The 17,415-nt window shown below is 37.3% G+C and overlaps 1 protein-coding gene and 2 non-coding genes across 3 annotated transcripts in view; all 3 read right to left on the reverse strand.

Annotated features, from left to right (window-relative positions):
* The window catches only part of LOC117322753 (acetyl-coenzyme A synthetase 2-like, mitochondrial), a 28,183-nt gene extending 14,328 nt beyond the window's left edge, over window positions 1-13,855 (reverse strand). Inside the window, exons 1-5 of the mRNA XM_033877691.1 lie at window positions 13,471-13,855; window positions 9,784-9,880; window positions 8,445-8,644; window positions 7,241-7,416; window positions 6,777-6,929 (exon numbers count right to left, since the gene is read on the reverse strand). Coding sequence (XP_033733582.1) covers window positions 6,777-6,929; window positions 7,241-7,416; window positions 8,445-8,644; window positions 9,784-9,880; window positions 13,471-13,807 — 963 coding nt within the window. The 5' untranslated portion in view covers window positions 13,808-13,855. The remainder of the gene's footprint in view (window positions 1-6,776; window positions 6,930-7,240; window positions 7,417-8,444; window positions 8,645-9,783; window positions 9,881-13,470) is intronic.
* Window positions 13,856-14,830: 975 nt separating this feature from the next.
* LOC117324683 lies at window positions 14,831-14,948 on the reverse strand. The gene has a single exon (XR_004532021.1). It is a non-coding gene; the product is annotated as a U5 spliceosomal RNA (small nuclear RNA).
* Window positions 14,949-17,297: 2,349 nt separating this feature from the next.
* On the reverse strand, window positions 17,298-17,415 carry LOC117324694. The gene has a single exon (XR_004532031.1). It is a non-coding gene; the product is annotated as a U5 spliceosomal RNA (small nuclear RNA).

The following is a 17,415-nucleotide window of genomic DNA, read 5'->3' on the forward strand; positions in this document are numbered from 1 at the left end:
CCACAGCCAGGTTTACTGAGTAAAGACCTGTCTATACTCACCACAGCCAAGTTTACAGAGTAAAGACCTGTCTATACTCACCACAGCCAAGTTTACAGAGTAAAGACCTGTCTATACTCACCACAGCCAAGTTTACTGAGTAAAGACCTGTCTATACTCACCACAGCCAAGTTTACTAGAGTAAAGACCTGTCTATACTCACCACAGCCAAGTTTACTGAGTAAAGACCTGTCTATACTCACCACAGCCAAGTTTACTGAGTAAAGACCTGTCTATACTCACCACAGCCAAGTTTACTGAGTAAAGACCTGTCTATACTCACCACAGCCAAGTTTACTGAGTAAAGACCTGTCTATACTCACCACAGCCAAGTTTACAGAGTAAAGACCTGTCTATACTCACCACAGCCAAGTTTACTGAGTAAAGACCTGTCTATACTCACCACAGCCAAGTTTACAGAGTAAAGACCTGTCTATACTCACCACAGCCAAGTTTACTGAGTAAAGACCTGTCTATACTCACCACAGCCAAGTTTACAGAGTAAAGACCTGTCTATACTCACCACAGCCAAGTTTACTGAGTAAAGACCTGTCTATACTCACCACAGCCAAGTTTACTGAGTAAAGACCTGTCTATACTCACCACAGCCAAGTTTACAGAGTAAAGACCTGTCTATACTCACCACAGCCAAGTTTACTGAGTAAAGACCTGTCTATACTCACCACAGCCAAGTTTACAGAGTAAAGACCTGTCTATACTCACCACAGCCAAGTTTACTGAGTAAAGACCTGTCTATACTCACCACAGCCAAGTTTACTGAGTAAAGACCTGTCTATACTCACCACAGCCAAGTTTACAGAGTAAAGACCTGTCTATACTCACCACAGCCAAGTTTACTGAGTAAAGACCTGTCTATACTCACCACAGCCAAGTTTACAGAGTAAAGACCTGTCTATACTCACCACAGCCAAGTTTACAGAGTAAGACCTGTCTATACTCACCACAGCCAAGTTTACTGAGTAAAGACCTGTCTATACTCACCACAGCCAAGTTTACAGAGTAAAGACCTGTCTATACTCACCACAGCCAAGTTTACTGAGTAAAGACCTGTCTATACTCACCACAGCCAAGTTTACTAGAGTAAAGACCTGTCTATACTCACCACAGCCAAGTTTACTGAGTAAAGACCTGTCTATACTCACCACAGCCAAGTTTACTGAGTAAAGACCTGTCTATACTCACCACAGCCAAGTTTACTGAGTAAAGACCTGTCTATACTCACCACAGCCAAGTTTACTGAGTAAAGACCTGTCTATACTCACCACAGCCAAGTTTACTGAGTAAAGACCTGTCTATACTCACCACAGCCAAGTTTACTGAGTAAAGACCTGTCTATACTCACCACAGCCAAGTTTATAGAGTAAAGACCTGTCTATACTCACCACAGCCAAGTTAACTGAGTAAAGACCTGTCTATACTCACCACAGCCAAGTTTACTGAGTAAAGACCTGTCTATACTCACCACAGCCAAGTTTACTGAGTAAAGACCTGTCTATACTCACCACAGCCAAGTTTACTGAGTAAAGACCTGTCTATACTCACCACAGCCAAGTTTACTGAGTAAAGACCTGTCTATACTCACCACAGCCAGGTTTACTGAGTAAAGACCTGTCTATACTCACCACAGCCAAGTTTACTGAGTAAAGACCTGTCTATACTCACCACAGCCAAGTTTACTGAGTAAAGACCTGTCTATACTCACCACAGCCAAGTTTACTGAGTAAAGACCTGTCTATACTCACCACAGCCAAGTTTACTGAGTAAAGACCTGTCTATACTCACCACAGCCAAGTTTACTGAGTAAAGACCTGTCTATACTCACCACAGCCAAGTTTACTGAGTAAAGACCTGTCTATACTCACCACAGCCAAGTTTACTGAGTAAAGACCTGTCTATACTCACCACAGCCAAGTTTACTGAGTAAAGACCTGTCTATACTCACCACAGCCAAGTTTACTGAGTAAAGACCTGTCTATACTCACCACAGCCAAGTTTACTGAGTAAAGACCTGTCTATACTCACCACAGCCAAGTTTACTGAGTAAAGACCTGTCTATACTCACCACAGCCAAGTTTACAGAGTAAAGACCTGTCTATACTCACCACAGCCAGGTTTTCTGAGTGGAGACCTGTCATCTACCAAACCCCTTTTTAAGAGTAAAGACCGCTATACTCACCACACAATTTCAAGTAAAGTTTTGCTATAAACCACCCAGCCAAGTTTAGGAGAAAGACTTCATACCCCCACACCCGTTTATGAGTAAAACCTGTTATATCACCACAGCCAAGTTTACGGGTAAAGACCTGTCTAACCACCACAGCCAAGTTTACTGAGTAAAGACCTGTCTATACCCCACAGCCAAGTTACTGTATACCTTCATACTACCAAGCATTTTTTACTGTAAGACCTTTTTATACCACCACCCCAAGTTTCAAGTAAGACCTGTCTATATCCCACACCCAGTTTACGGAAAAGCCGTTATACCACCCACCCAATTTTTACGGTAAAAGCCCTGTCTATACTCACCACAGCCAATTTTACTGAGTAAAGACCTGTCTATACTCCCAAAAGCCATTTTAAAAAAAGAGAAAAACCTGTCTATCTCCCAAGCCTTTTCCTGAGAGAAGACCTTTTATTTTGTACCCACCTTTTCCCCCTGAGTGGAGAGGGAAAGGTGGGGCCGGAAAATGTGGTTTCAGTTTAGTTTGTACCATTTCCCTATGTCCTTTTTGAGATTTTTTATTATCAAGGTTTTTTTCAAGTAATTTTTAAAAATTAAAAATTAAATTAAAAAAATCTAATTTCTTTTTACATGTTTTAAATACTTCAAACAAAAACATTATCAAGCAAAAAAAAAAAATTTAAATAAAATTTTTTCACCGGTTTTTTGGGGAAAGTGGGTTCCCAAAAACAACACTGTGGGGGCCCCCCGACCAGTGGCCGTACCCACTGGGTTTGGGGCGGTGACCCCACCTTTTCAAAAAAATTTTCCCCCCAGAAAAACCCTCTTTGTGGGGAAAGGGGCAACATCCTTGGGAATTCTTAAACGTAGGTTAAGGTTTTCTTACGATCTAGGGGTATAGTGTTAATACAGTAAAGGGGGTTATTGTCTTATAGTCGGGGGTTTGTGTCTTATAAGATCAATGGGAAGGGCCCTTTATCAGAATAGGGGTATATGTGTTTATAAAAAAAAGGGTTTTTATTGTCTATTTTTTAATAATAAAGGGGGGAAATAGTTTATAAGATAAAGGGTAATGTGCCCTTATAAGATAAGGGGGTATATTTTCTTTTTAAGATATGGGGGTAATTGTCTTATAGATATGGGGGTTAGGTCTTAAAAATAAATCGGGGGTTATTTCTTATTTAAAAATATTTCCAAAGAAAAATTGTTTTTATCAGTAAAGGGGGTTATTGGGGCTTATAATAAGGGGGATATGGTCTTATAAATCATGGGTATATTGTCTTAACAGTAAAGGGGGATATGTGCTTTTTAAAACAATGGGTTTATATGTGTCTTATACTTCATGGGTATATGTGTCTTATCAAAAAGGGGTATTGGTCTTATAAGATCAGGGGTAATGGTTTTTACAATAAAGGTTTATATGTGTTCTTAAAAAGATCAGGGGATATGTGTCTTAAATAAAAGGGTTATGTGTCTTAAACCCGGGGGTTAGTTTTTATAATTAAAGGTTTAACAGGGGGTTTTTATAAAATCAAAGGGGAATGTTTATACAGACAAAAGGGGTATTTGTTTAAAGACAAGGGGGGTTTTGTGTTTATAGATTATAGGGGTATATGTGTCTTATATATCATAGGGGTATACGTTTCTTATACATATCACAAGGTTATACATGTCTTATACAGATCAAAGGGGTATATTTGTCTTATATAGATCACAGGGGGATATGTGTCTTATATAGATTATAGGGGTATATGTGTCTTATATATCATAGGGGTATACGTTTCTTATACATATCACAAGGTTATACATGTCTTATACAGATCACAGGGGGATATGTGTCTTATACAGATCAAAGGGTTATATGTGTCTTATATAGATCATAGGGGTATACGTGTCTTATATAGATTATAGGGGTATATGTGTCTTATATATCATAGGGGTATACGTTTCTTTATACATATCACAAGGTTATACATGTCTTATACAGATCAAAGGGGTATATTTGTCTTATATAGATCACAGGGGGATATGTGTCTTATATAGATTATAGGGGTATTGTTGTCTTATTATCATAAGGGCGTATACGTTTCTAACATGCCAAGTTATCATGGCTTATACATATCACAGGGGGATTAGGTGTCGTATACAGATCAAAGGGTTATAGTTCTTATATAGATCATAGGGGTGTATAACGTGTCGATATATAGTTATAGGGTTATATTGTCTTATATATCATAGGGGTATACGTTTCTTATACATATCACAAGGTTATACATGTCTTATACAGATCAAAGGGGTATATTTGTCTTATATAGATCACAGGGGGATATGTGTCTTATATAGATTATAGGGGTATATGTGTCTTATATAGATCACAGGGTTATATGTGTCTTATACAGATCACAGGAGTATATGTGTCTTATACAGATCACAAGGTATATGTGTATATACGATCCACGGGTATATGTGTCTACATTACAAGTCACAGGGGTATATGTGTCTTATACAGATCATAGGGGTATATGTGTCTTTTACAGATCACAGGGGTATATGTGTCTAATACATGTCATAGCGGTATATGTGTCTTACAGATCACAGGAGTATATGTGTCTTATATAGATCACAGGAGTATATGTGTCTTATACAGATCAAAGGGGTATATGTGTCTTTATACAGATCACAGGAGTATATGCGTCTTATACAGATCAAAGGGGTATATGTGTCCTATATAAGATTCACAGGGTATGTGTGTCTTATATAGATCTAGGGGTATATGTGTCTTTACACAGATCACAGGAGTATATGCGTCTTAACAGATCAAAGGGGGTATATTTGTCTTATATAGATAAGAGGGGGATATGTTGTCTTATACGACAAAGGGGTATATGTGTCTATATAGATCAAGTGGTATAATGTGTACTTATACAGATCACATGGGTATTGTGTCGTATACATATCACAGGATATAATGCCTTATACAGTCAAATGGGTAATGTGTCTATACAGATCACATGAGTGAATGCGTCTTTACAAGCACGGAGTATATGCTCTTCTACAGATCAAAGGGGTAATTATGCGTCTTATACAGATCAAAGGGGTATATGTGTCCTTATAAGATCACAGGAGTATATGCGTCTTATACGATACAGGAGTATATGCGTCTTATACAGAGCCAAGGAAGTAATTGCGTCTTAATACAGATCAAAGGGTAAATGCGTCTATACAGATCAAAGGGTATATGTTCTATACAGATCACATGTTATATGCCCTTAACCAGATCACACTGGGGATATGTGTCTTATACAGATCATAGGGGTATATGTGTCTTATATAGATCATAGGGGTATATGTGTCTAATACAGATCATAGGGGTATATGTGTCTTATACAGATCAAAGGGGTATATGCGTCTTATACAGATCAAAGGGGTATATGTGTCTTATATAGATCACAGGGGTATGTGTGTCTTATATAGATCATAGGGGTATATGTGTCTTATACAGATCACAGGAGTATATGCGTCTTATACAGATCAAAGGGGTATATGTGTCTTATATAGATCATAGGGGTATATGTGTCTTATATGATCACAGGGGTATGTGTGTCTTATATAGATCATAGGGGTATATGTGTCTTATACAGATCACAGGAGTATATGCGTCTTATACAGATCAAAGGGGTATATGTGTCTTATATAGATCATAGGGGTATATGTGTCTTATACAGATCACAAGGTTATATGTGTCTTATACAGATCAAAGGGGTATATGTGTCTTATATAGATCATAGGGGTATATGTGTCTTATATAGATCACCGGGGTATATGTGTCTTATACAGATCATAGGGGTATATGTGTCTTATACAGATCACCGGGGTATATGTGTCTTATACAGATCATAGGGGTATATGTGTCTTATACAGATCACAGGAGTATATGCGTCTTATACAGATCAAAGGGGTATATGTGTCTTATATAGATCATAGGGGTATACGTGTTTTATACAGATCAAAGGGGTATATGTGTCTTATACAGATCATAGGGGTATATGTGTCTTATACAGATCAAAGGGGTTTATGTGTCTTATACATATCACAGTGGTATATGTGTCTTATACAGATCATGGGGTATATGTGTCTTATACAGATCACTGGGGTATATGTGTCTTATACAGATCATAGGGGTATATGTGTCTTATACAAATGATAGGGGTATATGTGTCTTATACAGATCACAGGTGTATATGTGTCTGATACAGATCATGGGGTATATGTGTCTTATACAGATCACTGGGGTATATGTGTCTTATACAGATCATAGGGGTATATGTGTCTTATACAGATCATAGGGGTATATGTGTCTTATACAGATCATAGGGGTATATGTGTCTTATACAGATGATAGGGGTATATGTGTCTGATACAGATCATAGGGGTATATGTGTCTTATACAAATCACAGGTTACCTGTGTGAGCCCTTTAGAAAGTCTATCAGTATACCTTCTGTGTGAGACCTTTAGAATGTCTATCAGTATACCTTCTGTGTGATACCAGCGTACAGGAGATATCCTGCCGTAGAATGGGCGATCCCTTTAGGCTTCCCTGTTGACCCTGAGGTATACAACATAAAGAGTAGGTCCTCGCTTCCCATTTCTTCTGGTTCACACACATCTGACTGTCTCTCCATTTCCTAAAGAAAATATCACACATCACAAACATCAAGATGGCTCATGATTTCACAGAGAAACACAGAAAATATTCAATATCATAAACATCAAGACGGCTCATAAATTCACAGAGAAACCCCGAAAATATTGTGTAAGTCAATTGTTGACTCATTACCAGTAGTAGTTCTTAACAGTTTTCTAAAAGTATGACAGATAACAGTTATTCTACCACTGAATCAGCAGGTTATGGGATTTGATTGAGTAGATTGTTATATATATAAGTAAGAAATATTTCTCAGAGAACAAGACAAGACATTTGATCATGAGAATACACCTTATCTAAAGGGATATCCAGCTTGGTCATCGGGACAGGGTTTCCAGTCCTCTGATAAACAAACACACGTTTAACACAGGGACATTGGGCCACAGCCGCGTCTACTGTCTGTTTGAGGGGAATGGTCTTCCCCCCTCTCACTCCCTCATCAGCAGTTATCACAGTCTCAGCATCAGCTACAATACAGGCAGGGTTTATCTTATTATACAGTCAGATATAAGTGGGAAATATTCACCCAGTTAAATTCAAATATTCACCAAGTGAAATTAAAATATTCACCCAGTTAAATTCAAATATTCACCCAGTTAACTTCAAATACTCACCCAGTGAAATTCAAATACTCACCCAGTTAAATTCAAATACTCACCCAGTGAAATTCAAATACTCACCCAGTGAAATTCAAATACTCACCCAGTGAAATTCAAATATTCAGCCAGGGAAATTCAAATATTCACCCAGTGAAATTCAAATATTCAGCCAGGGAAATTCAAATATTCACCCAGTGAAATTCAAATATTCACCAAGTGAAATTCAAATATTCACCCAGTGAAATTAAAATACTCACCAAGTGAAATTCAAATATTCAGCCAGGGAAATTCAAATATTCACCCAGTGAAATTCAAACATTCACCCAGTGAAATTCAAATACTCACCCAGTGAAATTCAAATACTCACCCAGTGAAATTAAAATACTCACCAAGTGAAATTCAAATATTCACCCAGTGAAATTCAATATTCACCCAGTGAAATTCAAATACTCACCCAGTGAAATTCAAATATTCACCCAGTGAAATTCAATATTCACCCAGTGAAATTCAAATACTCATCCAGTGAAATTCAAATATTCACCAAGAGCAAAAAAACTAATTCAGTGAAACATTTATCCATTGAAATGTTTACTCTCAGAAAGCCTAGAGAAACAGCCACCCAGTGTAATTTCATCCTAAAAGCAAATTGTTTTCCTAGTTACATTTATAAAATAAAATATTTCCAGGTTAAGAATAAATGATTTATTTGTAAAATCAATATTCAATCATTAGTTTACCCGGATGACAATTAAACAATTAAACAGAAAACATACAATGAAGAAATAATTTACTAAACTCTATAATGTTTAATATGCATTAGTATGTGTAGCTCAATGATCATCGTTTTTGTTATGTGCAAATATTTCACAATTTCCTAGTCAGACTTGAGTGATTACCATCAACAATCCTGCCAGCCAGAGCCTCGGCACTAAACCCCGCAAATACCACACTGTGGATGGCTCCAATCCTGGCACACGCCATCATGGCTGCCACAGCTATTGGTGAGGTAGGGAGGTAGATGGCTACACGGTCGCCGCGACCCACACCAGAACTCTTGAGTAAATTCGCCATCTTGTTAACCATTTGTGACAGCTGCCTGTGTGAATTAATAATCATCAAAGCTAACGGTTAAACTATATAGGTGATGGCATATACATATTGATCCAAATTGGTTAAAATGAGTTAAACTGGCAACATTTCATCAAAAATCCTTAATCCAAGGTAAGCATGAAATGATCGATCCACAGAAAGGCAATACAGAAATAAAGGAATGTATCTTAACTAAGATTTTTCTCTTCATCCAATAACTGTATCCTTTGGAAAAATTGAAGTTCCGGAATTTCCTTAAATTAAGGAATATTGACATACATGATAACTGGGCCGACATTCATTAAAATAAGCCTAGTATAACTTTTCTACATGTAAAATCTCTGTCAGATGGTGTATGCTGATCATCACCGACACATTAGACAACTTTTAACACTCATGTGGCTGTCCTTTGTCTTTATATCATTCAAATAGATTTCATAAATTACACCTTTTCACATCAGTAACTTAATAAGAGAATCATCTTAATGCTAGTCTCGGTAATTCAGGAAAAGTTATTCAGATACTTAGTCTATTTGACCCTGTGACCTTGAAAACTGGTCAAGATAATTCATTTGATCAACATCAAAAGTCCCTAGCTCCCTAATGCCAGCATACTATGTATACTGCCAAATATTATGACCCAGGAAGATAAAACAAATTGAAACTCTAGGGTAACATTACTGTAACTATGGTAACATTACTGTAACTAGGGTAACATTACCAGTGTAACTATATGTAAGGGTCACATCACCCTGTTACTGTGACTAGGGTCAGCTAAGGTCACACTACCTATAAGGTGGGTCACATTACCTTTGTAACTAGGGTCACATTAACTTTGTAGCTAGGGTCACATTACCTTTGTAACTAGGGTCACATTAACTTTGTAGCTAGGGTCACATTACCTTTGTAACTAAGGTCACACTACCTAAAAGGAGGGTCACATTACCTTTGTAGCTAGGGTCACGTTACCTTTGTAACTAAGGTCACACTACCTATAAGGTGGGTCACATTACCTTTGTAGCTAGGGTCACATTACCTATAAGGTGGGTCACATTACCTTTGTAGCTAGGGTCACATTACCTTTGTAACTAAGATCACACTACCTATAAGGTGGGTCACAATACCTTTGTAAAAAAATCACATTACCTGTAACTGACAAATTCCTCCGTACCAGGCTCATCTTTTTCCCAGATCAAGGCTATAGCATCTCCATTCTTCTCGGCATACCTGTCTACACAGTTAACTGTAAACAAACAAGGCCCAGAGAATAGATAAAGGAAGCAGCTAGTATTTACTGGGGTGACATACTCCCTAGCCGTGTCAATAGGAAGCAGCTAGTATTTACTGGGGTGACATACTCCCTAGCCGTGTCAATAGGAACCAACTAGTATTTACTGGGGTGACAAACTCCCTAGCCGTGTCAATAGGAAGCAGCTAGTATTTACTGGGGTGACATACTCCCTAGCCGTGTCAATAGGAACCCAACTAGTATTTACTGGGGTGACATACTCCCTAGCCGTGTCAATAGGGAGCAGCTAGTATTTACTGGGGTGACATACTCCCTAGCCGTGTCAATAGGAAGCAGCTAGTATTTACTGGGGTGACATACTCCCTAGCCGTGTCAATAGGAAGCAGCTAGTATTTACTGGGGTGACATACTCCCTAGCCGTGTCAATAGGAACCAACTAGTATTTACTGGGGTGACATACTCCCTAGCTGTGTCAATAGGAAGCAGCTAGTATTTACTGGGGTGACATACTCCCTAGCCGTGTCAATAGGAAGCAGCTAGTATTTACTGGGGTGACATACTCCCTAGCTGTGTCAATAGGAACCAGCTAGTATTTACTGGGGTGACATACTCTCTAGCTGTGTCAGTAGGGAGCAACTAGTATTTACTGGGGTGACATACTCCCTAGCCGTATCAATAGGGAGCAACTAGTATTTACCAAGGTGACATTCTTCCTAGCTTAGTTGGTAGGAAACAGCTAGTATTTACTGGGGTGACATACTCCCTAGCCGTGTCAATAGGGAGCAACTAGTATTTACCAAGGTGACATTCTTCCTAGCTTAGTTGGTAGGAAACAGCTAGTGTCTTATCTGGGTAACATTATGTTACCTATGATTACAATCATCACCTGGACAGTATATCACAAATGAACCAGTTTTACAGGTGATCATCTCTTGGCATTTATTTCAGTTAATATATTAGAATATCTAAGTTACCTGCATTAAATCCATTTACTAAATTAGTCAATATATATATATTCCTTTATTCTGAAGTTGATGATAGACAAACTCAATTAGAATATTTCAATCCTTCTTAAAGAATGGTCTTTAGATCATTTTATTCGTATTGGTCCTATATCCACACCAGGATCTGAGAACTGATGCCTTTCATAAATGCTCTATTTATTAGATTTTAAGCAAGTCAGATATCTCTTTCCAATTCATAAGTACCGTAGTCATTGACATATCAACCTAGGACGTCTGGGAATGTAAGTTATCTCTTATTTATTTCCTTTTTTTTTTCAAACTACCTTCCAATTTATAACACTGATTCTATCACCTTGATTTTTGTTGACATTTTCTGGGCTTTCCCTCATAAACAAGTGTTTTATCTGATAAACGGTGTGTAGTGAACACTATACATGTGTCCTATATGAAGAATGTTTAATGGTTGGTTGGAAATCTACCTATGTATACCTGTACTACCTACTGGTCTAGACATGTTAACGTCCAGTTGATGTATGTTTCTTATCTACCATTGTCTACCTAGTACCAGTGTGACGTTTCACAAGGTCAAAACCTCTTTTTCATCAGACCTCTTCATACAGACTTTGACACCCCTTCAATTATCAGTCAAGGAGACAGCTGAAGGACTCGAAGATAACTTAACCACATTGATATGTCTTTAATCAATTGTTCTCCTATAAACTAAATGGATCTGTTGAATCTTTAAAAATGTGTATTTTTTATATTTTGATTATGTGCTGCGATTAATTAATGTGGAAGATAACCCTCATTAATCAAAGAATTATTATTTTCGTTACCAGCTGATATGACAATCACTAAAAAAAAAGTACTCTAGGTACAAGTTACTGGGGAAGGTATATTGAAGACTATCCAAAAATAGACCCCTACCAAAGAGCCATTGGCTAAGACTGTAGTACTGTACATGTGTAGCATAGGCTACAAGACCCTATTTTTGATAGCGATATATTCCCACTCAGTACACAGCAAGAGATTCTCACATGCAAAATTTGGCAATAACAGGTTATAACTATGAAGAAACTTGTAAATCTGGGTTACAGTAATTAGAAGGCAATTTGAAAGTTTGTGACATGTGAAGTATGATGAACAAAGGGCCATAACTCTATTAATACAATCGTAGTGAATTGATGAAGAGCCAGACTTGATTTCAGTGTGTGACATTCTGTCATCCCTAGTTATGATTATAATGGACACAGAACACCAGATACACTGTAGTGTAGACACAATGTGACATATTGACTGAATGATGGACAAAGAGTAACATTTGCTACCCCCTCTCGGACCTCGCATGTAAGTGTACTTGTAAAGTTACTGTACAAGTGGAGAGTATAGGTCACCTAACTAGATCAGGATAATGTGAATTTCCTTAACTCTAGTGGTAGAATGATTGTCTTCAGAGTCAGAGGTCAACAGTTCAAGGCCAGAGCCCCGTTCGATTTGCACTCTTCTCATTCTAGAATATATCTTCCGGTCACTCGATTTGTAGCTCTTCTGCTTTTGGAAGATCTTCTACCTCTTCCGTCTCGAAGCTAGAAGATTTATCTTCCAAGATGGCGGCGACCATGTTTTAAGTGTGCGAGTGATGAGTTTCACTAGAGAAGGATTTATAACACATACATCCACATGTTTGTGTCATAGTGTTTGAGAAAACTTAAAAACTTGTTTGTTTTGGGTTATATTCTACCGGTTTACTCGATTTACATATAACGGAATACGATCTTCCTTAGAAAGCTTCTCTTCTTAGAAGAGTGCAAATCGAACGGGGCTCTGGTGTGAGCAGGGCTTTTTTCATTACTACTTCAAATTCATGTCATGGATTTGGTGCTGTTGACCTGTGAAAGCTATAGGAGATCAAGAATCTTTCTTTTTACGGCCTGGCTTGTGGTCAGACCATCAGGAATTTACCATTTGGCCTATAGTAGGCCTAGTGCATGGTAGGATGATTTCTGTAAGAGTGAGGGGTTGCTAATTCAAGACCTACAATGTAGCTGGCATGGGCTGGCTGGGTATTTTCATTACTCCAATATACTAGTAATCAAAACATTTTCTGTTTCACTATATTCATTTAAAACACTAAATAAATATACAAATAAAACAATTTTTCAAATATCACTGCTTAATAAATTATCCAAAACATTTTTTTTTTTTTTTTTTTTTTACATTTATTATACCCATACCTCAACCTTCTCTACTATTGTGCAATGATTGCTATTAATAAACATGTTTTTAATTATAAAGTATGGAATCAAATGATGTTGATTTGGTGTGTCAGATGTCCCAACATACACATTCATCACTGTAACATAAAGTATATGATGCACAGTGGGGTTATCGTTGGCCCCCTGTGATAACAGCCTGGGAAATTCCTACTGTGTCTAGGGGCCGTCACGAAAGTTTTACTTTATTCTGGTCCAGGCATGTTTTTATAGACAAACGATATGGCTCGTGTGTCACGTTCTATGGTTCACATATATGCATACATAAAGAGAGCGTTATCGGGACGACATACTATACATGACTATATCAACTACGTACATGTATGTGTGTCCAGATCATACTCACCAGACGCATTTAATTTCCCATCCATAAACCATCGTATGTGCCCCTGATTTATATCACAGTCTTTGATCTGGTTAAATGTCTGAAACCATTGTAACCTAGATTTTGCAAGTGTACCCCAAAAATGGTCTGGATTCTGCAAACTTGCATTATACAAATCTGCATGTGATTTTAGCTGAGGGTCTCCTTGGAATTCTGGAAACGGAGTTGTTGTTATCCCTCTTAAAATTGTGCAGACGGTGGATTTCCGTGTATGACAGGTGAAATGGTTCTTTAGACTGCTGATAAGAAGCACCGGGTTAGTTTTTCCAATCTGGTAGACATACTTAGCACCCGCCATCGTCGTAGAATCTAATCTTGTACAGCACTTGTAATAAGGTCAACACCAGCTGAGTGCAGCGCCCTCTATAAACATAGTAACATGTGTTTGACCTAGTTTCGATATCTCCGAGACACACCCCTTTTCAAAACAGAAGGTTTCTACCTACTTTTTTTAAACTTATTATTTTGCAAAATGGAACACACTTCAACTAATTGGTGGTATCAATCCGGCGATAAAAGAGAGAAGAAGGAAGAGAGACGATTATCAAATGTGCTACAATAATAACCGTGTATAATCCATAAAACCTACTTTTTGTATCTGTATTGCAAGCCGTTTGGGTTTATTTAAATATAGATATCTGATTGAAAAATGCAAATGTCTCAAGATTCAATCACACGTATATTTCATGAACAGTCAGAGATATACATGTATCTCAAATACATATGTAATTCAAATGCGGATATCTATTCTGATACAGATATCGCTAGTTTCTATTAAATATCGGTACCTGTGTAGTAGGAGTGGGAAAATGCACGGCCAGACCGGAGTTCGAACGCGGGACCTCCTAACTCTAGCCGGATGCTCTACCGATTGAGCTACGATGATCGACCCGGTCCAGTTCCGCTACACCTGTATTTGAATTGCAGACGTCGTTATTTCAAAAATGAAAAGACGCTCCGGTTTTTATCCATTTTATTCCGATATCTGTATTTTAAAAACCATATTTCTGATATGATTTACACATCTTAATCTTATATGTCGTTCATCAAAGCACACACATCTCTAGTTCAAATACAGATATTTGTATTTTAAACACCTATAATCTAAAAACATGTATCTGAATTTAATGTGTAACATCCTTAAACGACTTAGTATGTATTCAATCCCATCATTATAATGAATATTACTTTGATGACTGGGCTGTATTTACCTGTACTACAATAAATTATAATACATACTGAATACTGTAATCACAGACTTGTATATCAGATATACAAGTCTCTGCTGTAACTAGTTCTTGTTTTACCATTTGATTTTGTTACCCTGTTTATTACAGGGTTGAAAAAATAGTCTATAGACTCGTTAAATGTTCCTCTCCACGGAAATCTTTAGTAAAAGGCGAAAGATTTATGCGTGGTTTGAAGAGAAACCAGAGTAAATCATAAGTTCAAAATTATCTCTAATATCATCAAAAGCGGAGAAAAGTCTTGGTATCGAAAACGTAATTATATTAAATTTAATAGATTTATTCACATTCTCGGGAGGAACTTGTTTAAATTACTTATAAACTTTTATATTATTGTATTATTCAAGATAGAAAATCAAACTAATTACAGAAAAAATAAATGTTTCATTTGTTTTTAACAATTTCTATTTATCACTCGTCTGATTACTGCAACGCAAACCAATCGTTTGTAGAGGGGAGACTACCCCGACAAACCCTAAAACTTTTCTTCAGATGGGAGATAACCATCTTTTAATCTGTTTTTATAGTATTACGTTTTTTCACTGTCATCGACTGTTTTCTACTATGGTATATGTGAATTTCGTGATGCACCCGAATAGGTAAACTAACAATGCATATGTATATATTTATGTATAGCCACGTCAATTATGGGTTCACTTCACTGGGCATTGGGTACCCTGATACTTGGAACACCTAATAAAAGCCACAATAAAAAAAAACAAAAAGCAAAAAAAAAAAACCCACACACACACCCACATGTAGGTTGTTACTTCATGATCAGTCAATTTAATGGAATTCTATGTTTGAACACCAATTTTTAAAAGCACTTATGTTACAAAACGAATACGTTTTTTGTTTTTGTTTTTTTTTCAATGTAGGTTCTAACTATAATAGACAATAGATTTTTTTCTTTAGTGTTGTTGTTTGACATGTTTTGTCCTTACATCTGTTGTCTTGTGTAAACCTGATTAAGATTTTTCATATTTTTTTTATCTAAACTGCAAGCATATACATGATATATATATAGTTTGTGAAGATTTTTAATTAAAAAAACAACCGAAAACATACCCATTTTCCCCAGAAAGCACAGACAAGAATGAAATCGGCGAATATCTGCTTCGTCTCACCCCATATTCTTTCTACTGTATTTCCATAGACTGATAAAAGTAACCTATAAATTTATATTGTAAAAGGAGAGAAACAATGCAGTGACCTGACCGTGACTCGAACCCGGGACCCCGAGCTCTAGACGGACCATCTAAAAATTCAACCCAATCCTCCCTCCTTCAACAAAGTCTTCGAGCCCGATACACGCAGGATACCCTAACACCTTCCTTGAGTATTAGGTCAGGGTCAAATGTGACAGCAAGGACACTCGGGAAAATGAAACGACCAGACCGGGATTCGAACTCGGAACCCCCGAGCTCTAGACGGACCGTGCCATTTGAACTAACAGGCCACCAACGTTCAGCCTAGTTCAGTTCCGCTACAGTATATTAAAGCAGCTACTTATATAATGCTTTGTCCCATACGTTCTATACGTAGAGGAGGAGATGTTATATTGTGTGCTGACATTAATATATTGAAACATACGTATGTTTGTTATCATATTTTGCTCGTGTTATGTATTTGTCCTTGTGTGTGTGTTTTTTTTCTCCGGCATAGCCGTATGATATTCTTTTGGCCCCGGATATAACGGCACATGCGGAACACACTTCAACTAATTCGTGGTATCAATCCGAGGGTAAAAGAGAGAAGAAGGAAGAGAGACGATTATTAAATGTGCTACAATAATAACCGTGTATATGTATTGCAAGCCGTTTGGGTTTATTAAAATATAGGCCTGGATATCTGATTGAAAAATGCAAATGTCTCTAGATTTAATCACACGTATATTTTATGAACAGTCAGAGGTATTCGTGTATCTCAAATACATCTTTAATTCAAATGCGGATACATGTATCTATTTCTGATACAGATATTGCTAGTTTCTATTAAATATGGATACCTGTGTAGTAGGAGTGGAAAAATGCACGGCCAGACCGGGGTTCGAACGCGGGACCTCCGAACTCTAGCCGGATGCTCTACCGATTGAGCTACGATGATCGACCCGGTCCAGTTCCGCTACACCTGTATTTGAATTGCAGACGTCGTTATTTCAAAAATGAAAAGACGCTCCGGTTTTTATCCATTTTATTCCGATATCTGTATTTTCAAAACCATATTTCTGATATGATTTACACATCTTAATCTTATATGTCGTTCATCAAAGCACACACATCTCTAGTTCAAATACAGATATTTGTATTTTAAACACCTATAATCTAAAAACATGTATCTGAATTTAATGTGTAACATCCTTAAACGACTTAGTATTTATTCAATCCCATCATTATAATGAATATTACTTTGATGACTGGGCTGTATTTACCTGTACTACAATAAATTATAATACATACTGAATACTGTAATCACAGACTTGTATATCAGATATACAAGTCTCTGCTGTAACTAGTTCTTGTTTTACCATTTGATTTTGTTACCCTGTTTATTACAGGGTTGAAAAAATAGTCTATAGACTCGTTAAATGTTCCTCTCCACGGAAATCTTTAGTAAAAGGCGAAAGATTTATGCGTGGTTTGAAGAGAAACCAGAGTAA

This window comes from Pecten maximus, chromosome 3 (genome assembly GCF_902652985.1).
Source record: "Pecten maximus chromosome 3, xPecMax1.1, whole genome shotgun sequence".
Classification (NCBI taxonomy): Eukaryota; Metazoa; Mollusca; class Bivalvia; order Pectinida; family Pectinidae; genus Pecten; species Pecten maximus.